We start from the raw sequence: 22,669 nt of genomic DNA, 5'->3' as shown, positions 1-22,669 counted from the left end.
GGATGGCTCTGGCACTGCAGCATAGCCATGGAGCTGGGCTGGAGCTGGGCTCCTCAGGGGCTCCAGGTGGGCAATCCTTCCAGCCCAGACCCATGGATGGCTCTGGCACTGCAGCATAGCCATGGAGCTGGGCTGGAGCTGGGCTCTGTCACTCCTGGGGGGCTCCAGTGGGCAATCCTTCAGCCCAGACCCATGGATGGCTCTGTGGTCCAAGGGCTGCAGCTCTGTGTGCTCTGGACTCAGCGTGCCAGAGGGGTTTGGTGATGTGCCAGGGAGGGTTTATTCCAGCTGCAGAGGAAGTTTTCCATCCCAGATCCGTGCGGGCCGTGGCTGCTCCTGGGAGCAGAAGGAAGGGAAGGTGTGTCCAGGTGTGCAGTGCTCTGCACTGCAGTGCAGCAGTGTGGGCTGGTGGCTGTCCCTGTCCCCTGCCAGCCCAGCAGGGAAGGTGAGCCCTGGCCCTGCAGGTTACCTGGGCTGTTTATGGCTGGGGTGGTTGCCAGAGTGACCTTTGCCTTTCCAACAGCTCTGCTCTGATCTCCTGGCAGGCTGTTTAACCAGAGGTGCCCTGTAAAATGGATCATTTCCAGGCAGGTTTGCCGAGGGGCTGTGCCCTTGTGGAAACAGCAGCCAGACACGTGGCAGCTGACAGGGGGAAACAGACCTGTCCTGGTGCTGGCCTTGGGGCACTGGGCACTCCCTTTGGGCAGCCAGGGCTCTGGAGCTGCCCTGCAGCCAGCCCCAGAACGTGCTGACCCTGAGCCCTGACTGCTGGGAGGGCAGGCCTGCTCACCCCTCCTGTGTGTGCGACCACATCTCCCGTGCTTTCGGGACCACTGTGAACTCATTTAGTGCTCGTTGACCTGAGCCAGCCAGGGCTCAGCTGGTTAATGAGTGCCCTGCTGGCCTCCCTGGGTTGCTGTTGCACACTAACACGTGTTTTTCTAACAGAAATAGCCCTGGTCAGGGACACGGAGCACAAGGGATGAGGTGCTGGGTTTCCTTCTCCATCTCCAGTGCCTCCTGAGCTCGCTGATGGAGATCAGGTGAATGCAACCTGCTCACACTCTTTGGAAGGGCTCCTGGCCAATGCAAAGGGCATTTCTTGCTGTTTAGGAATGGTTTCTGGCCAATGCAAACATTTTTATATTGCATATCCATTACCCAGTCTGCCTAAACTGACTTAGCAGTTGCTTTGCATGGTGCATTTGATTCCTTATGGAGTTGCAGGGACTCATTTTTAATTATACAAAATTCTCTGTTTTTACACGACTTTAGAGTTGCTTCCTAGTAGTAGGTTTGAGTCTGTGGTTCCTAAAGGGGCTCATTACAGCACTGGGCTGCCATTGTACCTTTAATTTCTTCCATTATCTACTAGCATTGCCTGGATTCCTGGGTAGTGAATGCTCACTTGAGGTTCCTGACAGCCATATTACACTGTATTTCCATTTCCCTCACCTGTGTAATCTTCTCTGTGGCTGTGAATAGGCAAAACAGATTGGCCCGAGATGCTGGAGACCAAACCTGCTGCTTGTGCTTTCTGCAGGAACAACAGGGAAAGAAAGCAGTGGTGTCCTGCACTGCACGGCCCTCTGGCTGGAGCAAATGGGATGCCTTGTGTTCCAAGGGATTCAGGCTGGGGAGGGAGTGCTGGCATCTCCCCCCAAGGCCCTTTGCTCCCTCTCTCCACCAACAGCTTTGTGTTTGAACTCAAATCTCAGCTTCCAGTTCGCCCAGGCTGATCCTCTGGTGTGAAAGCTTTTCCAAGCAAGTCCTCCCACCCCTCCCTTGTCCTGCCCCTCTCCCTGCTGCTCCTGGCAGCTCATCCCATCCCCTCCCTGGGGATGCTCCCTGTCTGCCGTGGTGCTGCTGCTCCCCTGTGGCTCTGCCTCCTTCCCTTCTGTGCCTGATGCCTGCCCAGGCTCCCAGAGCCCCAGAGCTGCCCCAAATCCCCCCCCATCTCTTCGTCCTGCTGGCTTCCTGCCCTGTCCTCTTGCCCTGCCTGCCGTGCCCCGTGCAGGCCCCCATGCCCGTGTCCTGATGCCCCCTCTGTCCCAGCCGGGGTGGCCTCACCTCCCGTGTCACCCTGTGTGTGGTGGCTTTGCAGCAAAGCTGGAACTCTCCTTCCTGCCAGATGGAACTCACGGCATTCTGTGGCAGCAAACTTGTGGTTTCTGTGGCTACAATTTAATGTTTCTACATCAGTTACTGGGGTGCTTCTTCCAAGCTACGTTGCAGAAAGACAGTGGGTAGAGAAATGCTATTTGTTATGCCAATGTCTAGAAATATGTTGATAGAAAGTGGATCATGTCATGCTACCCTGACACATTTGCTGTTACAAGATTCAAAAAATTATTTCTTAGGCCTTTAGTATTGAAGAGAATCATTCTTGGAGTTAAATGTCCCTGTTGGTATTAATGATGCTGGAAAACATGCAGCTGAAGGGTAAAAGGTTGACTTGAACCTTAACATGTGATTTATTTTGCTGGCTTCCCCAGATTTGAGGGTATTGTAGACCAGGTTTACTAACTGCATCCTACTGTATTGTTCTCCTGCTGCTGGAGATTAATACCAGGTCCTGATGTTGAACACTCACGGGGAGTCCACTGTGTCTCTGAAGTATTGCTTTTAGGTATCTTGCAAATAAATGTGGAATAAATAGCAAAAAGTAATGAAAACATTAATAATTTTGAAATAGTGAAGACAAAGCTCTCCTTTTCTTTTTTTTTTTTTTGCATCCCTCATCCTTCTGTACAATGAGTTTTTGCAGGGAAATGGGGAAATGTACTCCTCATTCTCTCTATTTCACTGGCAGTGGAAGCTGTGTATCCAGCCTGCTTTATCCCACAGTACATCTTGTGATTACAATGAGGTCTTAATTACAGGGATGTCAGAGCAGCACCTGGCACTCTGTTGTGCAGTGGGCAGGGCTGGGCTGCGTGAGGTTTGGGGAGGTCCTGTGGGCACGTGGAGCCCTGCCATCCCTGCCATCCATCCTTGCCATCCATCCTTGCCATCCATCCCTGCCATCCATCCCTGCCATCCTTGCCATCCATCCCTGCCATCCATCCCTGCCATCCATCCCTGCCATCCTTGCTATCCATCCCTGCCATCCATCCCTGCCATCCATCCCTGCCATCCTTGCCATCCATCCCTGCCATCCATCCCTGCCATCCATCCCTGCCATCCATCCCTGCCATCCTTGCCATCCATCCCTGCCATCCATCCCTGCCATCCCTGCCATCCATCCCTGCCATCCATCCCTGCCATCCCGCTCGTCACGCACTCCTGGAGCTGGAGAGCAGAGCCACAGCAAAGCCAGAGCCACAGGCTATGGTGTTTATTTTATTTGTGATTCATGGTTTGTCACTCGGTGCCAGGGAGAGCCGGGAAGCAGCACATGGCAAATGCCAGCGTCTCCTGTCCCGTGGTTCCCCTCCCTGCCGAGGTGCCACGGTGGTGAGGAGCTGCTGGAACAGTGAGTGTCCTGTTCCTGTGAGGAGCTGAGGGAGCACCCTGGGCATTGCACACAGGCAGGGCATGGGCTGGCTGTGGGGGGCAAGTCAGCTCCTCCTGTTTGCACATTGCAGGTGGGGATGGGATGGGATGGGATGGGATGGGATGGGATGGAACAGAAGAACAGAATCTTTTCAGTTGTAAGGCACCTACTAGTCCCACTCCTCACCTAGACTGATCTAGTCCCTGTGCTTGGTGCTTCAGGAGTGGCCAAAGCTGAAGCATGCCATTAAGGGCATTGTGCAAGTGCCTCCTGAGCCCTGATGGGCTTGGATCATGACCATGGCTGCGGGATGCCTGTTCCAGGCTCGAGCAGCCTCTGTACAGAAATGCTTCCTGAAGCCCCCAGGTTTGCAGCTCCCTGTGAGTGACTGGCTCCTCCTGAAGCCAGGGCTGTTTCTGCCCCCCAGCCTGTGGCTGGAGCTGTGCAGAGCCAGAGCAGTGGGTGAGCAGGGCCTGGCAGAGGCAGCAGCTGTCCCCTCCTGCTCCTGCCACCCAAGCTCCGCTGTGTCTGTGACTCAGGCTCCTAGCAGTGCCCCCAGAGTCAGCCAGCCCTGCTGGCTGGGGGTGAATGACAGCTTTCTCCTGGCAGCCCAGAGAGCAGAGCCTCTGGAGCATATGCAGTTGTTCCAGGCAGGTTCAGGATTTCTATTTTAGGGATAATCACGTATTCCGTAGTGATAAGTTAACATTCTTAGTAATCCACTGTGCTGTGCACAAAAAGCAGCACACTGCTACTATGATTTTCTTCTTCACATGCTGAGATTGCTTTTGCTTTATTGGGATCGTGTAATCTTAGAATCGTTTACTTCCACAGAATTATCAGATTGCCTACTGAATCCTGCAGAAAATACTGGAACTGGGAAACCAGGCAGTGCATCATCCGAACTTCCCATCAGCAGAACTCTGTATTAATTTATTAAAAGTGACATCTCTTCTGATAGGTTCAAGGGCCTGGTGAATATTCATTTCTAGGTTTGTTTCCTGCCTGCTGGCTCGAGCAGGCTTCCCAGATCAGTTGTAGTCATGGATACGTGGAAATGACACTTTGGGGTTTGTTTTCTCAGAGGCAATGCCTTTTTACACAATATTCCAAACATTATAAGGAAGAATTATCAAAAGCTCTCCTCCTGGAGTGATGGCAGAGCACTTGCATGTGGGTGAATTGTCAAGAAAACGCTGCCCTTCCAAGGGGCTCCCTGTAGCTGGGCATCCTTTTGGTGACAAGAGGTCAGCCAGTGGATTTGGTTGCACGTGGAAAACATTTGATCTGTTGCTCCAAATGCTTTGGCCAGAACATTTCGGACAGAATACTTGTGAAGCTGAAGCTGCAGTTTTGCATTGCTCACTACAGCCCCTCTAGTAGGAGAGGGAGGAAGATCCTCAGTAAAATCACTGCTGAAACAAAAGGCCCACAGAGGAGGGAGGTGATGAGGAGGTGACACAGCACCCGTGGAGCTGAGCCCTTCCCCTGGAGATGGGGGAGGCTGTCAGAAGGTTTGGGGACACTGGTGTCCCCATGGGATCTGTTTGGGGTCTCCTGGAGAGATCTCGGGCAGGTCACAGAGTCATTGAGGGTGGAATAAGATCCTTAGCCAAGATCAAGGAGTGCAGCCCATGACTGATCACCACACAGTCAGCTAAACCAACTAAACCAACTAAACATGGAGCAGTCGTGGTGCTTCTGCCCTTCAGCATCCCCGAGGGAGGGAACTGGGAGTGCAGGGACACACGGAGTACGAGCTGGCCCAGATTCTGTTCTCAGTTTCATTTGGCAAAGTTTTCTGAGCTCTCCTGCAGAAAACGTCCCACAAAAGTGACAATAACAATATTTTGGATATAAGCCTAGCACAAAAGGGTAATAGGAACTCCATGGGCATGCGTGGGCTCTTGATTCATCCTCAGAGATGACAGATGTGCATTTATTTAAGATCTGGGAGTGGGACTCGTAATATTTATAGTGAATTCTTTGTTCCCACTCCTCCTGAGTGATTTTGGTCTCTGTGGCCAGCCAACAGGCTCAGTGCTCATTGTTGACCACCTTATGCTGCAAACCCCAAGCCCATGCCAAGCATTTCTTTTCATCCAGACATGTGGCAAGGAATGCTGAGGGTCCCCTGCACGGGGAGGGTCTCATGGTACAGCTGGCAAGGGCTGACAGCTGTATCTGAGCAGGTGGGCTCAGTCCATCAGCAAGCTCCTCCTCACCTTGTCTTCTTTATTTAACACTGATATTAAATTAAATCACAGCAGTACTTTGGTATAAAAATAATTTTGTTTGCAGCAGCAGCTGATGGAGTCAGTGGCTGAGTGTTACAGCTGCACGATCATCTCTTGTCATTGCTCCTCACGCTGGCTCTGGAAAAACTATGGATCTCTTCCACAGATGGGTCTGCATGTGAAGGGAGAGGAGGGCTGTCCCTGTCCCTAACGCTGTCCTTTGGCAGCAGCAACCACAGCACACCCAGCGCTGGCTGAGCACAGGGGGCAGGGGCAGTGGGCAGTGGGGCAGTGGGCAGTGTTTGTGGGTCAGTGTTTGTGGGGCAGTGGGCAATGGGGCAGTGTTTGTGGGGCAGGGGCAGTGGGCAGTGTTTGTGGGGCAGTGGGGCAGTGGGCAGTGTTTGTGGGGCAATGGGGCAGTGTTTGTGGGGCAGTGGGCAGTGTTTGTGGGGCAGTGGGCAGTGTTTGTGGGGCAATGGGCAGTGTTTGTGGGGCAGTGGGCAGTGGGCACTGTTTGTGGGGTAGTGGACAGTGTTTGTGGGGCAGTGGGCAGTGTTTGTGGGGCAGTGGGCAGTGGGCAGTGTTTGTGGGGCAGTGGGCACTGTTTGTGGGGCAGTGGGCAGAGGGCAGGACACAGTGTAGGGCAGGGTCTCACCACGCTCTCCGCTCTGCCACACTCGCAGTTTGCTCCTGAGCTCTGTGAAGCTCCCCCTGGATCCACACAGGTCGAAGCTGTATTTTACTTTGTGCTAAACCACTCATTTAGTAATCTCATCCAACCCTCTGCCAGCTCGTGAAGAGACTTGAAAGCAAAGCAGCTGCTGTCCTGCAGCTTCCCCAGAGGAAAACCTTTAATAAAAGCTTGGCCAATGTTCTGTAGTTGTCTTCTTGCCTTCTTTAGGATGCAAGCTTATTTGTAGTAAAGCATTTACAAATGTAAATTCTTTTTTCCTTGCCTTGTAGTGAACTTTGACCACTTCCAGATTCTCCGGGCCATTGGGAAGGGAAGCTTTGGCAAGGTAGGCTTGAGCTCTCAGTCTTGCATGGTTTATCAGGTGTCTGCTGTTATGTATTTGTGGTTTATTGGAACAGTAATGGGGCTGAAATTGGCTATTTTTCTATTTTTTTATGATGGCTGCTCAGTCAACACAGGAAAAATGTTCAGGAAAATACCTTGTTGCCATTTGGCTTTGCTGTAATTCTTGGCATCGTGGTGCAACAGATGTGTTGTAAGTTACCAGCACAATTGTGACCATTTTACAGCAAACATTCTTTATGTTTTCAGTTTCCAGTGGGGATGTCCGGGTTGTGATGGGGGCAGTGAGGCAGGAAGGTGCTGGAAGTTGTCCTTGGTGCTTGACTGAGCTGGCACTTGAGTCAGGAGGGTTCTGTGAAGTCCTGGGCTGTTTTCCCAATCAGAAATCAGTTATGCTGAAGAGGTTTTGTTGTTTATTTTTAACTGGCTTTTCTTGCCAAGCATGTGGGAGGATGTGGGAGGTGATGATCAAAAAGCTGTGTATCTCTGGAGTCGGTTACTGTTGGTTTCCTAGTGCCAGTCCTTCTCCATTCCCTGTTCCTCTGGCTGGCCCCCTGCCCCTGTGCAGGTGCCTCTGGCATTTGCCCCTGCTCTGGCAGTGCCAGCACGGTGCCCGTGGGATGTCTGACAGCACAGGGCTGTGCTGGGGGCTCTGCAGTGCTTCTGTCACTGTGCTCTGCTGCAGCCAGCAGCAGGGGTGCCCCCTGTGCAGCCTCACTCCCCTGTGTGTGGTGGGTGAGAGCTGGGAGCGGCGGTGCCAGCGCTGATCCCGGACACTGCAGGCTCAGGTGTGTCACCTGCTTGTGTGGGTGGGGCTGTGTGCCAGCACTGGGGCTTTGGGGGCAGACATGGCCGTGGAAATAGTGTGAAATGTGCAGTGTCAAAGCTGTGGAAGGGCCCAGCCTGGGTCAGTGGGTGCCACGAGTGTCCCCATGCACTGGGGACATCAACAGGACAGCTGAGTGGTGGGGCAAACTGCACCTGCTCGCGTTTCCCTCTGGTCAGGTCATCTTGGCTGGTTTCTGCCATCACACTTTGATCAAAAGCTGATGCCACGAGGGTCTGGAGATGACCCACACTGTCCTTTGCCTTCTCCCTCTGTGGTACAGCCTGACGAGGTCTTGTTCCACTGGGCCACAGCCTGGGGAGCAGCCTGGCCTATACTTGGATGGCTGGAAGATGGAAATTTTGCAAAAGCAGAAATTTCCCAGGAGATCTGAGACCTGTTTGGTCAGAAGAACCCAAATATTACCAATTACTGAAATCTCTTTTTGAATACTTCATGTGTATTAAGCAGTTGTGGTGCTGCGTAACAGTGGCAGCACAAAATCAGCTGTGGTCTGTATGGGGAGGGTCCAACTGTTCTGAGAGGCAGGACAGGGGACACTCAGTCCCAGTGCTGCCATCAGTGCTTCTTTCTAGAGAAGATGTTCCCATCCAGCCTCAGTTCCCTGATGAACACCAGGAGATCCATTACCCTGCTCTGGCACAACCCGCCCACATGAATTCCTGCTGGGCTTCCATGAGAGTCTGCCTGGGACTTCCAGGGTAATGGAAATGGATTGCCAGCAGTGTGCAAGTCACTGTGACGGGTTGAGGGGGTGGTTTGAAACACTCACCCCTCTTTGCAGCCACATCCCTTGAGCAAGGAGAGGCGAAAGCGTGCAGCAGAGCTCTGTCACATTTCTGGGCTTCTGTTGAATGATGGCAAATGATTAAATACCAGCTCAGCCCTTGCGCTGTGAGGATAAGGCAAACAGCAGAAGAAAGTCTCCCCAGACACTCCTGGTGAGAACAGGAACACTCAAGGTCTTGTGTCTTCAGCTCACAAAGGCCAAACACTAACTCCAAACCTCAGTGAAAAAGAGCAGCTTGTTTTGAGCTGGTAGGAGAAGATTCATACTTCACATATAAACTTTCCAGACAAGGAGGTTTTATTCTATTAAGGAGCAGCACCTGGAAAATTAATTCTGCTCAGAATATGAACCAGAGAAGAGCCAGTTCTTGTCCCAGGGCAGGAGTCCCTGGGCTCTGCAGAGAGCTGCTCCCCGTGGCTGCTCCCTGCAGCTGCTCGCTCTGCGTTGCACAAAGGTTAAGTCTAGCACGTAGCAGTCTGTCAGGCAGCAGAACCATACACACACTTTCAACAAAATGCTGAAATGATTCATCTGTCATCTTTCTGGATGACTTTGTCAATATGCTGAATTTCCTCTGACACTGAGAAAAGCATTTGTGTTTACCAAGTCATTTACAACTCACATCAAATTACAGAAAACATAAAACTACCTACCTGGCAAGTGTTCCTAAAAGTTTAGGAGTGACTTGATATGCTTGGTTAAACTCCCTGGCCACATTCAGGAAGATATTTGGGAGCCAGTGTGCGAGCAGACCGTGGGTGTGTGAGTGACCTGTGGGAGCTGTGGCACTGTGTGATCTCATGGTGACAGGACTGGGGCCAGCGCCTGGGGTGGCCTTGGGCACAGCATTTCCTTCCATGGTCACTTTGTGCACCTCTCAGGACAGATGGTGACATCCTCGGTGTGGGAACTGTAGGAAATGAAGGGAAAAGGGACTCAGAAATCCCTTTTGAAGAGCCTGAGAGCCCCAGAGCTGTGGTTTTGGCATATCTGCAATGAATGGCCAATTTCTGTTTTCTAGAGATGGGTTTAATCAGCTTTAAGATACAATTAATCAAATGAAGGTCAGGTTCAACTCCATGTTTACACCAATTAGCAAGTGTGGAATATTTTCCACACATAGTAGAGGTGATATGATTTGATTTTCAGTGATTTAATATCAGCATGGTGTTCCTCCTGCAGCACAGGCTCCTTTCCAAGCAGCAGCAGCAGCAGCAGCAGCAGCAGCTGTCCAGGTTTTGGCTGCTCTGATGCCGTTTCCCGAGGAGCAGCAGCCAGGAGGGGGTTTCTGGACTGGGGTGCAGTTTGTGGCCCTGTTGCAGTGGGAAATGTGCTCTGAGGTTCATTGTGCTTCACCAGAGCCAGCATGAGACGCAGAGATGCCCCAAGGCAGAGGTGGCATTGCAGGACCGGGAGCTCTGCCTGTTTTATTGGCCTCTTGTGGCTTCAGCCCCGTGAGGCAGCGGGGGCTGTTTGCCCCTGACCTCCTCCTCCCACCTGGCTTCCCTCGTGGCTCTGCAGCCCCAGCTGCCTTTTCCAAGCGATAAGGAGCTGGATGGGGCTGTGGGAATTCATTATTTACACTTCACTGCTGAGAAGACATAAGAACACGTCTGAAGTTTTTCAGCGTGGATTTGTGCCTTTGTGTGCCGTTGGAAATAGGGGATTAAACCAGGGCTGGGGCTGGAATGAGCAGCAGCAGGAAATGGAATCTTCCAGAGGGAACCAGTATACCTGGGGTGGGAGCCTGTGGGGGCCTGGCTTTCAGTTTGCTCCAGAGGAGCTGGGGGTCCTGGTCCCTGTGCCCAGCTCCACTGACCCTCCAGCGAGGGCTGGCTGTGTCTGGGTTTCTTTGTACAAGTACTTCAACTTCATGATTTTGTTGCTTTAATAATTCATACAGCCTGGAGCCGGGTATAGAAAGGCTTTAATCCATTTTCTAAAGGTCACAGATGCCCACCCAGTAGCTGCACCATAAATAAAATTCCCTTCAAGTCTATTCTCAACTGAATCCCTCTTTGACATCAACACTAGCTTGATCCATTTTCTTTTTTTCCAGCTTTATAAATGTTGGATTTTTCCCCCTAAAGAAAGGCTGGAAACTTAATCCCTTGGTATTTAGCTGCCACACATATTTTTTGCCCTTGATTTTTCCTTTCTTGTCCTTGATCTCACCTGAGGCTGAGGGTTTGCTGGAGCCCCCGGCAGGGCTGGACAGAGGCTGTCCCTGCTGGACACTGCCCCTGTCACTCGATCCCTCACCATGTCATTGGCAGCTCTGGAGCCAGGGCTGCCTCGGCTTTGTCAAAGGGCAGCCTGGTCATGGAGAGGGCACAGCCCGAGGGGTGTCTGTGCATCCTGGGGTGCTGGAGAGCTGCTGCTGTGGGGCCATCCAGTGCTGGTCAGGCCCCATCCTGCCCGGCCCCCGAGGCTGCCAGGGAGTCCTGCAGGATGCAGGAGATGGGACGTGCAGCAGGAGTGATGTGAAGGTCATTAGCACTAGGGACAGGTTCATCCTCAGAGGGTGCTGGCACTGCCCAGGCTGCCCAGGGAATGGGCATGGCCCCGAGGCTGGCAGAGCTTCAGGAGCCTTTGGATCCTGCTCCCAGGGATCCCAGGGTGGGATTGTTGGGGTTCTGGCAGGGACACGAGCTGGACTCCTTGTGGGTCTTTTCCAGCTCAGGATATTCCATGATTGTGGGATTCTCTGATTCCACAGCATGCTCCACCATTGCATCCAGCAGTGGAGCAGCTGCCTGGGCTGGGGACAGTGACCAGGAGCAGGGGGTGAGAAAGCACAGGGCACCCACAGGGGGATCCTCCCTCTGACACCATCTCCTCAGTAGTACCAAGGGATTTTTCTTCTTTCCTGGATGTTGCTAAGCTGTGAGCGTGTAATCAGTAAAAGCCACGGGAGAGAATGGCAGAGCATGAAAGGTGCAGTGGTGGTGGGGTCCAGCACCTCCTCACTGTCTGGATCTCAGGCTGTGGGGGCAGCAGCAGGAAAATTACAGAGTGGGAAGTGCCACTGAAGGGTCTGCAGTGACTGGGTGAGCAGTGAGCTCAGCTGGAAGGGGCTGGGGATTTTCCTGCACTTCCCCACTGGGGACCTGTTTGGGGGGGGTTTCTGAAAGATCAGACTTCAAAAGACCATGATTTATCAAACAAGCTGCCCACTTTTGTTATTATTGTACACCCAGTGCCTTATTAACATTTGCATTAGAAGCTGCCTGGGGTTATTGGAGCCCCCGTCATTCCCTGTAGGTGAGTCACGCTGGTGTGGAGGTAGGTGGGTTGGGAGGTGGGATGGACCCTCACTCCAGCTGCCAGGGACCGGTGGACAGGAAAGAGGAGTAAGAGAGCAGAGGGCAGAAGCCTGGTCCCCCACCCGAGCTGGCACTGATGGCCCTGGGCCACCCCAGGTCTCCACAGGGGCTGGCACTGCTGGCAGCAGGGGCTGGAGCGTGGCAGTGGCTCAGGGCAGGTGGGGATGAGGCGGCTGATGTCCCCGAGGGGCTGGCCTGGGGCACAGGTGGTCGATGCCCTGTGGATGCCTGCTGGCTGCATGGGCTGCAGCCTCAGCAGCAGCTCTGGAGCAGGAGCGTGCCCTCAGCTGGACCACAGGGAGAGAGCTCGCTGTGCCTTGTGCCAGCACGAGTGCTTTCTGTGAGCTCCTGTGTGTGCACCGAGCCTCGACAGCAGCTGGCTCTTCCTGCCTCTTAGATGAGAGGTTTTTCAGCTTTAGGTTCTGCAACAAAATCCACCCACACCCTCCCTGCTCCCCCTCCCCTCCTGAACCCAAAGAGATCTCACTCTGAGGTCTTTGATTAAGGAGACCTTTTCGTGGATCAACATATGCTGCCTGTTGAGTGGCAGATGTGCCTGAATCCAGCCCTGACCCCTTGTCAGAAGGGCCAGCCTTGCAGAGGGGTATGGGACAGAGAGCTGCAAGCGTTACAGGAGGAGGAGGAGGAGGAGCTGCGGAGGAAGCAGGGGAGGATGGAGCTGGGTCAGGGTGACCTGGCTTTGGAGAAACATTAGGATAGGCTGCCCAGGGAGGTGGTGCATTGCCCACCCCTGCCTGGTGGTGTTTGAGGAATGACAGGATGTGGCATTCTGTGCTCTGCTCTGGTTGGCAGGGTGGTGTTTGGTCAAATACTGGATCTCAGTCTTCGAGGGCTTTTTTTAACTCAGCTGAAAGGATTCTGTGATTCTATGAGACTTCTACAGCCTAAGTGCATCACAGAATTCTGTAAACATTCACCCACCTGAAAGGACAGAGAGCAGAATGTTTTGGCATTGTTCAGATTAATGATTGGAAATGTGATGATAGTTCTGTCAGGGCTGCCCTCAGGAGAACCTCCTGTGCCCCTGTGTGCTGCTGGCAGAGGCTCCTCCTGCCCTCAGCAGGGCCCCCACGGCCACACCAGACTGCAGCTCTCACATGGTGAGATGTGAAAACCTCTTACTTTTAAAGTAAAAACCCCATCCTTTGTCACTACTGATAATTACAATTTTCTCAGAGGCTGAAATGTGGCCAGCATTTGGATCTTGTTTTTGTTCTGACAAGCCATCATAGCCCACACCCCCACCAGCTCGTAAATGGAGCTGAGAGATGGAAGGTTCCAGCGTCAGATGCAGCTTTTGGCAACAATAAAATTGAAGCTGTGTTGGACATGGAGGTCATCTACAGGTCCTTGGAAGCTGCAGCTTGTGAGCTTGGGATGTTGTGTTAATGCTCATGGTTGGACAATCCAATTACAAACCACTTAATGTCAAAAATGATAGGGAGCAGTGTCCTCGGTTCCTATGAAATTATGGGTACATCAGCATGATACAGCAAATAGAGTTTATTAAGGAAAATACTGCCTGGGTTTGTTGAGAGGATTATGGGTGTGCCCTGTTGTTACTCTGGGCAGTGGTGTCTGTGGAAGGAACCTTTGTCCTCTTCTTCACAGGATCTATTTCTTCTTGTGGGTCTAAAGTTCATGAGTTCTTATTGAAGTGTCCGTGCACTGCTCAGAAACTGGTCTGAATCTCATGGGAGTCTTTTGGACACAGCTCCAAAAGGCTGGATACAGTTCTGCTCTGGTTTCTCTGTGGTGAAGGCAGAGCTGCCCACAAGCCACTACAAGGCCGTTGGGATTTCCTGTGTCTCAGCAATGAATTAAAGATGGAGCATGAAAAATAGAAGCAGAAACTGATGCAGCTAGTGCACAACTCACAAAAGGAACAGTGTTGTGACAAGGGATTTGACGTGATTTTGCTGAGGTTGAGGGACCATGGCCTGAGCTGGGCACCCGGAGCCAGTGGCAGTGCCAGGGGACAGGGCCTTGGTGTGGGCCAGGCTTGCTAGGCAGGGTCCTTCCCAGGGATGAGCACACCAGGTGCTCTTACCCCTCCCAGTTTTCCTGGCAGCCCTTCTCCTTTGGAATCCCCTCTGCTCCTGTCTTCTGAGGTGGCCATTTGCCTTGTTTCCCAGATGGACGATGCTGGTGGACTGTGGAGAGGGCCGAGAAGGGGATGTGGGAAGAGCTGTTGTGGGATGGACCTGTGGAGGGGGATCAGGAAGGTGGTGTGGAGGGCTGGGTGTCCCCTCAGCTGAGGGGTCCCTTGCAGGGCCCAGGTGTGGGCTCAGGGGTTGTGGGGCCGTGGCTGGGAGCAGAGCAGGCTCTGCCCATGGCCTGAAGAGCCCTGCTCTGCAAAACCAGAGCCCTCCTTGTGCCCTGGGGCTGCTCCACACTGCCTTCCCTGCCCACGCTGAGGGAGGGACAGGGACAGAACCCCTGTGGCACCTGCTCTTTCTGTCTGTGTGAGGGGTCTGTGTGCCCAGCGCCGCTGTCAGCAGGGGAACGGGGCACTGGAGCATGGGCCATGGCAGCCTGCTCAGGCTGTCACTGCAAAGGGCTCCTGAGACCACAGCCAGGAAACACTGACAGCTTTGGGAGCAGCATGGGTACTGGGCTGTGGGTTTTGGTGGGTTTGGGTTCCTTCCTGCTGCTCTTTCCATCTGTGCTGCTGTTGCCAAGCCCGGGGTGAGGGGCCCTCAGGTGCAGCCCAGCGAGGGTCACCTGCTGAAAAGGCCTGGACATTGTTATTTATGTAATGTGCACGGCAAAATCATGTCTGTTTCAATAGTTCCATAAAATTAAAATATCAGGAGTGAAAATCCCGACAAATTCTAAATTTAGTGCTTTCCATTTTTGTACCAACTGGCCATTTTGTTCTCTGAAATGAAACTGTAAGTACAGGATCACTCTGACAATTGCAAATTGGCTTTTCTTATTTTTTCTTAATACTTTTTTCTTCTTGCTGACATGTCACATTTGGGATAGACTATATTTTATATGTATGATCAGGGATTCTACCTCCCTTTGGAAGGCACTCTGGAGTATAAGTCCATGAGAATTTGTAAAGAAAGAAGAGCATGGAAGGAAACCATATTTATTGAACAGAAGCCTTTTGTGTCTCTGCTTTCCACCCTCACCTCCCGTTTACTTACTATTTATGTCCAAAATTCATTGAGATTCCTTCTGTTCCTGTCGTTTTCTCAAGGAGTTGCAGTAAGATTGTTGTGCCACATTATTACTTTTGATCTAAAAATTGTCTTTAAAAGTAAATGCTAAAAATTCCTCTCAACAAAGGGCAGTGCAGTATGCAATACTTATCTGTTCATGTACAGCAAGTGGTGCAGTGAAACCAAGCCCCAGTGAAGATTGCCCAGCACCAGCCCAGCTGGAGCAGTGCTGTTTGCCAGGAGGCAGGGGCTGCAGCCAGCCCTCGCTCCATGGTGGGACTGTGTGTGCCCCCTGTGTGCCCACGCACAGCTCTGGGGGGCTGCTGCATGCTCAGGCTCTCAGAACAGCTCTGCTCTGCTCTGGAACTCGGTTTTAGCCCCTGCTGCTGTCTCTGGGCTTGTCAGGGTAAGATTGCTGCCCAGAGCAGCTGGGGCTGCCCCTGGATCCCTGGCAGTGCCCAAGGCCAGGCTGGACACTGGGGCTGGGAGCACCTGGGACAGGGGGGGTTTGGGGTCCCTGCCAACCCAAGGCATCCTGTGATCCTGTGATTCTGAGGTTTGCAGGGTGTTCCTGGGCAGAGGAGTCCCATCCTTGGAAACATGGAGGAATATAAAGAGTATTTCTTTGTCTTGGTAGCTTGAGGTACTGGAGTGCTGTTTGGTGGGTTTGATAGAAAGGCTGGTGAGGCTTGTGCAGGCTCCTTGGGGCCAGGCAGTGCCTGCTGGGGCTGCTGGGTGGCTGCAGTGCAGGAGAAGGAGAGCAGCCAGGAGGGGCAGGGGGTTTGTGGCCAGGCCCACCACAGCCCTGTGCCCTCGCTCTGGCAGGGATCTCCAGACCCTGCCCAGCCTCCACAGCTGCCCTTCCAGGCTGATCCCTTTGTGCAGCCTGCTGCTAAACACCAGCTCAATGGGGCAAGCTTCTGCCAAGGGAAAATCAAGCATTTGGCTGCAAGTGGCACTGATTCCTCCTGAGGGTTTTGCGCTGTGAAACACGAGTATCCCCTCCTTTCTTGGCTGAAAAGAGAGGCCCGTGTTTATTTCCTTCAGCACAGAAGGGAAGTTTGGTGCCTGGGGGCGTGTTGTGGCAGCAGCACAAACAAACGAGGACGTTGGGGCCACTTGGGTCTCAGTGCCAGTGCCCATCAGGGCCGGGTCAGGATGAGTGATGAGGCTTTTTTCAAAATAGCACAGCGAGTGTTCTTGCCTTGGGGTCAGGGAACTTCAACATCAATTTACGTTCACAGATTAAATAAGGCCCTCCAATCTTCGTTGGAAGTAATTAGATTTCTTTCTGTTCCCAGTATCTGTCAAATATGTAGCTAAAAACAATCATTTTGCCTCTTTAACCAGCCTATCACAGAATGTGGTCATGGCCATAAGGAGAGATGGCTCCAAATACCAGACATAACTCAAAATGCATGTCGCCCACAGGAAAACATTGCACGATTTATTCAGACAATGCTCGTTAGCTGTGGCTGTGCACAGGGGTCCAGGTGCTCATGTAAATCTGTGGAGTGCTGCTGAGCTGGAGGAAATGCTGGATCCAGGTTTGGATCCACCCAAAAGGCAGAAAGATGGGTCACACTGTCTTCAGGGATCTCTGCAGGTTGGTCTGAGTTTTCATCATTCTACTTTAATTATTGGAAAAGAAAAGCCCAGCAGAGATCTCTGAGCATGTGATTAAAGCCAGACAGAAATGTAGATGCCTGACAGCCTTTCTGTAGGCAGTGTGACAGCTCCAGAACACATCTCTGGGCTGTGCTCCTCCCTGCTCTCCTCATGGTGCCAGCACAGCCCCTGTGCCCTTCAGGGCCTCCCCAGGGGCTGCCCCATGGCCTGGGGTCAGCAAATCACCCCGAGCCCCACCAGAGATGTGCTCAGGGCTGTGGCCAGAGGGGGATCCCAAATGTCTGCGTTTGTGTTTGAACCCTGAGCGAAGACACCAGGTTTGGGGTGTCTGGCTGGTGATGGGGCTCAGCTGGTGTGCAGGGGAGAGGTGGAGAACCAAGACAAGTAAAAGCAAGGAAAAGCACTTCTCTTCCCTTTTTGTTCTTTAGGGTTCTCTGCTGTCACTTCTTCAGTTTCTCCTTGTTTATTTGGATTAGTGTCTCTCCTGAGGAAAAGAAATCTACACGTGTTTTGGAGCTTCAAGTCAAATAATCCCCCATATCCAAACTCAATTACAGAAACATCTGCTTAATGTCTGATGGGACCTTATTTTCTCAGCGTGACATTAAGGGGAAATGCTTACTCTGAGCCACCTTAAATTGCATTAAGTCAGGACTCAGACCCTGTAGATATCATTCTGAAGTCCCCTTCCATGATTTCTTGCAGGGAAATGAGGAAATGTTCCCTGATAGATGCCTCAGCCCCATGTGCAGGGTGCCAATGAGGAGAGCTTTCCCTGACATAGTTTCAGTGTGCTGGCTGTCCCATTTGTGTGAGACAGAATAAGGCTCATTCTGGAAAAAAAATAAATCAAAAACCATGGGCAAGCTTAGCTTTGCAATGTGTTTTGAGCCGCTCCAGCTGCACCTGCACACGTGGTTTCCTTTGCCTGCACACAGAGTGTGGGCACACCCAGAGGGGGTACAGATCCACAGGGGCCTGCTGAGCCCCAGGGAGGGCTGTGGACCTGCACAGAAGCACAGGAACACATCCTTAGGACTCCAGACTGAACCACTGAGATTGCCCAGAGCAGCTGGGGCTGCCCCTGGACCCCTGGCAGTGCCCAAGGCCAGGCTGGACCCTGGGGCTGGGAGCCCCTGGGACAGTGGGAGGTGTCCCTGCCATGGCAGGGGGCTGGGACTGGATGATCTTTAAGGTCCCTTCCAACCCAGACCAGCCTGGGATTCTGTGATCCTCTGATACACAGCACACTGAAGTGCTGCTGGGAACAGCAGGTGTTATTTTGGGTCAGAAGACTTTTTTGGCTCTAACATAAGCAACTGAGAAAGAGATTTTTTATGGAAGTGTTGACACGACCTGGAAACACCAACAGGCTTGCTGTGAATAAAAGTTTCATCAGCTGCTGTTACAACTTGGCTGCAGCAAACAGCAGTGCTGCATAAAAGAGATTTTAATGATTTATGGTGTTCTGACAAACGAGTCCATCAATCTTGTGGAAAAGCACAGCTTTTCAGCAGGGAAAAACTAAAGTTGTAAGGCTCCATGAGAAATATCTTAAGGAGTGAAACGTGGCAAGGTGTCTGGAAATGGAAACAAAATCAGCACTTAAAGATGTGAGGGCAGATTTGTCGAGCTGATAACCTTGTACTTAGAGCATGGCTCCTGAGGGTCCCACTTGTTTGGTTACCACTGCAACTTTAGAGTTTCAGATGGGATACTGGGAATTAGGAATTGTTCCCTGGCAGGGTGGGCAGCCCTGGCACAGGTGTCCAGAGCAGCTGGGGCTGCCCCTGGATCCCTGGCAGTGCCCAAGGCCAGGCTGGACACTGGGGCTGGGAGCACCTGGGACAGTGGGAGGTGTCCCTGCCATGGCAGGGGTGGGAATGGGGGGGGATTTGGGGTCCCTTCCCTCCCAAACCATTCTGTGAGTCTGTGCTTCTGTGAGCTGGATGGAAGGACTGAGGGGGCTGTTGTCACAGCCAGCAGCCCTCTCATGTTGGTGTCCCCTGGGCTGGGTCACTGGCACATGGGGAGGTGGCAATGGCAGCAGATGTCCTGCTCCTGCAAACGGGTCCTTGTGTGCTGGAGACAATGGCTGAGAGCACCCTGCCAGAGACACCGCTGTCAGAGCTGCTCCAGGACAAAGTGCTGCTTCAATAAGCTTTGCAGCCAGGCAGTGAAGGGTTTGGGTTGATTCAGAGTAAGCTTTTATCCAGGGTCAGACAGTTTCCTGTGTTCCGTGTCCCCGCCGAGCGTGGGGCGAGTGTCACTGTCATGGGCAGGATGTGTGCAGCTGCAGCCCGGCCAGGACTTGGTGCCACAGTCCCTCTGGGTGTTACCTGACCCCTTCACCGCTAAGGGTGGGTGGGAAAGGATCTGCTGAGCTCCCTCCCAGCCCCAGCCCTGAGGGCATGGAGAGGGGCTGCAGCTGCTGGCAGCCTGCAGTGTTTGCATCTCTCTTGGCGCTCATGGCACCAAGCTCTGGGTCAGCATTGTGGAGGGGGAGCTCCTGTGAGGGACCAGCAGCATCCTTGAGGGGCTGCCTGCCCCTTCTGGGCCTGCTGGTGCCTGTGGGAGATGCTTCCAGCAGCTCCATCCAGCTGTTCCTGTGGCTCCACGGGATTCACCCAGAATCCCTGACACTGAGTTATGTCACTGCACATACACCTGAGAGGCAGCTGTAGGCTTTGTTCTCTTGGCTATGCCTAAAAAGAAATTTGATTAGCTGATTTTATCCTTGATATTTGTGAGGATTGTAGAACAAATTGTTATGAAGTTTTTGATTACCAGTGTTACACAGATGCTAATTACCAGGGAAGGGTTGTATTTTAATTGCCAACAGCACCATCATAATACAATATGGATACAAAGATGCATTTGAATGCCAGGGGAAGTAGTTCTGTGTCCTGTGCAGCTGTGGCCATGCCCAGAACAGTGATCCCTGTTTGCAGCTTTCCTGATAACAGCTGAGAGTTTAATTTTTTTTTTTTTTTTTTAATAAATGGCAGGATTCTGCCTGCAGTTCTTGGTACAAGAGCAAAGCAGAGGGGACCTAGGGATGCTGGGTGACAGGGATCTCTCTCCAGCCACTTTCTAAAGGATGAAAACCCTGGGAAAAGTGAACGGTGTCTTGGTGTAAGAGCTGAGCGATTCAAGGAGAGCTTGGCTAAAGGAGATGAACTTGTTCAAAGTCAGTATTGAGGTTATCCTTTCAGCAGTGCACAGGTGTAATAGAGCCCTTCTCACCTGCTTTACTCTTTGCTCAACAAGCTCAGGAAACCAATGAACACAATTGTCCAGCCTATCCTCGCCCTTGCAGTCTGTCTCCAAAGTAAAATTTAGTGCTCAAAATGAAATCAGTTGTCAAAAAAGCTTGAGCTGTTTCTACATCATGCTAAGTGCCTTCTCACTGCTTCTGGTCCTTCAGGATGAAAGACTTAGTTCTTCCAGAGGCTGCAAATCTCCCGTGTCCCCAGCCCCCCGAGGCTGCTGCCGTGCTGCCCCCACAGCACAGAATTCTCTCCCCACGCAGTCCCAGAGCCTGCTGATGCTTCTGGGTGCCATGGGCAATTTCGTGTTAATGCTCCTCATTTCAATTTCCAGCCTTTCTGCTAAATGGCAGTTCTGTAGATCCTGGGGAAAACAGGGAGGGATAAGCACCCAGCAGAAGCTGGAGGAGAAATCAATATATGTGGGCAAGGCGCAACCTCTGCAAAGAAGCATTTTTATAAACTAGAGCAGTGGCCGTGGTTCAGAACTGGGTGGGATTAAGGTGTTTGGTGTAGGTGTGTAGTGTTGGCTGACTCTAAGCCTTGCCTCTGCTCTGAAAACAAAAAGAGTGAAATCCAGGTTGTATGCTGAAATGTCCCCGTGGCTCAGCTGCAGTCAACAGTGTCTGTGTGTGGGAGGATTACAGGGCATCACTCTCGTCTTACAGAGGCAGAAGCCAAAGGAGCAGAAATTCAAGAAGGAAAGCCAGTGCTCCCAGTTCAGACCCAAAGACAGATCCCTGAGTCAGCTGTGGGTTTGTCACCAGCCGTGACGGTGACGTCCCTCAGGGGCCACGAGTGCCTTCACTTTGGGTGACCTCTGCGTGTGCAGGAGGAAACGAGGTCTTGGTGCAGCCGAGGTAGAGCCATCCCCACTGTTTACCAGCTGCATGGATCCTGCCCAGAATGGCATTGTTTGAGTCCAGGAGCACTCTGCTGTCCCTGGATAGCAAGGCTAAGTCAGGACATGCTGTCAGATGATTAGGTGACCTCTCATCTGAGTGGGGATTTCAGCCTGATGAATTCCTTCAGAATCAGCAGGGCAAAAAGTTATTGGATTTCTAAAGGAGAAAAGGCAGAGCTTGCTGGAGGCAGCGTGCCAGGCTGGGAAGGGTAGGGATTCAGCTGAGCTGCCAGCTGGGGTGACACACAGGTGTTGTCACTGTGAGAGTTCAGGTATTGTCACTGTGATGGCACAGGTGTTGTCACTGTGATGGCACAGGTGTTGTCTCTGTGACAGTTCAGGTATTGTCACTGTGATAGCTCAGGTATTGTCACTGTGATAGCTCAGGTGTTGTCACTGTGACAGTTCAGGTATTGTCACTGTGATAGCTCAGGTGTTGTCTCTGTGACAGTTCAGGTGTTGTCACTGTGATAGCTCAGGTATTGTCACTGTGACAGCTCAGTTATTGTCACTGTGACAGCACAGGGATTGTCACTGTGATAGCTCAGGTGTTGTCACTGTGATGGCACAGGTTTTGTCACTGTGACAGCACAGGGATTGTCACTGTGATAGCTCATGTGTTGTCACTGTGACAGTTCAGGTGTTGTCTCTGTGATGGCACAGGTTTTGTCACTGTGATGGCACAGGTATTGTCACTGTGACAGTTCAGGTGTTGTCTCTGTGATGGCACAGGTTTTGTCACTGTGACAGCACAGGTATTGTCACTGTGACAGTTCAGGTGTTGTCACTGTGACAGTTCAGGTGTTGTCTCTGTGATGGCACAGGTTTTGTCACTGTGACAGCACAGGCATTGTCACTATCTCGCCCGGGAGGTGTCACCTGCCCCTGTCCTGGCTGGAGTCGTGGGTGGGGGCTCCAGCCATCCCTGCAGGATGGGCAGCTGCACACGTGCCTGGCTGTCTGGGGCTCTCTGAAAGCTTTTATGTGCCGTGTCTTGAGCAATCCACTCCCAGCTGCTGCCTGCCTTCTGCCTCGCAGGGCTGGCTCCGTTCCACTCGTTCTCCTAATGGCTGTATTTAACCACCAAACACTCCCTTTGTGTGGCTGCAATGTGCAGAACGAGGACAGTCGTTTCTGCTTCTTGCCTTGCTCCGCATTGTAGACTTGCCTGAAAATGGATTAATTTAAAAAATGCACTCTTGACTTGTGACGAAATAGATGTTTATTCCTTCCCCAGGAACTGATGCATGAACAGAGAAGCACAAAAGGAAAAAAGATAGGTTTTGTGTCACTGCCATTTTGGGGGACACAAACATATCGATGCATTTCTGTAAGCAGGGGCACCGAGTGGCTGAGCCCAGCCAGGCAGCGCCAGCACTGGTCCTGGTGTTGGTTTGACCCAAGTTAGACCCTGACCAAGAGCAGTGTGATGTGATCAGTACCTGCTGGTGGCTGTGCTGCGGACACAGCACCCCTGCCCAGCTCTCCATGGGGCTCATTCTGCCTTGCCCAGCTCTCCATGGGGCTCACTGTGCCCTGCCCAGCTCTCCATGGGGCTCACTGTGCCCTGCCCAGCTCTCCATGGGGCTCATTGTGCCCTGCCCAGCTCTCCATGGGGCTCACTGTGCCCTGCCCAGCTCTCCATGGGGCTCATTGTGCCCTGCCCAGCTCTCCATGGGGCTCACTGTGCCCTGCCCAGATCTCCATGGGCCATGGGGCTCACTGTGCCCTGCCCAGCTGCCCATGGGGCTCACTGTGCCCTGCCCAGCTGCCCATGGGGCTCACTGTGCCCTGCCCAGCTCTCCATGGGGCTCATTGTGCCCTGCCCAGCTCTCCATGGGGCTCACTGTGCCCTGCCCAGCTCTCCATGGGCCCTGGGGCTCATTGTGCCCTGCCCAGCTGTCATGGGCCATGGGGCTCTCTGTGCCCTGCCCAGCTGTCCAT

At 52.5% G+C, this 22,669-nt stretch overlaps 1 protein-coding gene across 3 annotated transcripts in view; it reads left to right on the top strand.

Moving 5' to 3' along the window:
* The window catches only part of STK32C (serine/threonine kinase 32C), a 73,590-nt gene that overhangs the window by 36,059 nt on the left and 14,862 nt on the right, over window positions 1–22,669 (top strand). For 2 of the 3 annotated variants that reach the window (XR_011682146.1, XM_071445947.1), the window contains exon 2: window positions 6,697–6,752. The exons of the other annotated variant lie outside the window; for it this stretch is intronic. Coding sequence is in view for 1 of the 2 variants with exons in the window: in XM_071445947.1 (XP_071302048.1) it covers window positions 6,697–6,752 (56 nt within the window). In the remaining variant the exon portion in view is untranslated. The remainder of the gene's footprint in view (window positions 1–6,696; window positions 6,753–22,669) is intronic. 3 annotated transcript variants of the gene reach the window in all.

Source organism: Agelaius tricolor, unplaced genomic scaffold (genome assembly GCF_023055355.1).
Source record: "Agelaius tricolor isolate 1412-34295 unplaced genomic scaffold, bAgeTri1.0.p SCAF_22, whole genome shotgun sequence".
Classification (NCBI taxonomy): domain Eukaryota; kingdom Metazoa; phylum Chordata; class Aves; order Passeriformes; family Icteridae; genus Agelaius; species Agelaius tricolor.
Note: the sequence above shows the minus strand (reverse complement) of the source record. Positions and strands in the feature narration are given on the sequence as shown.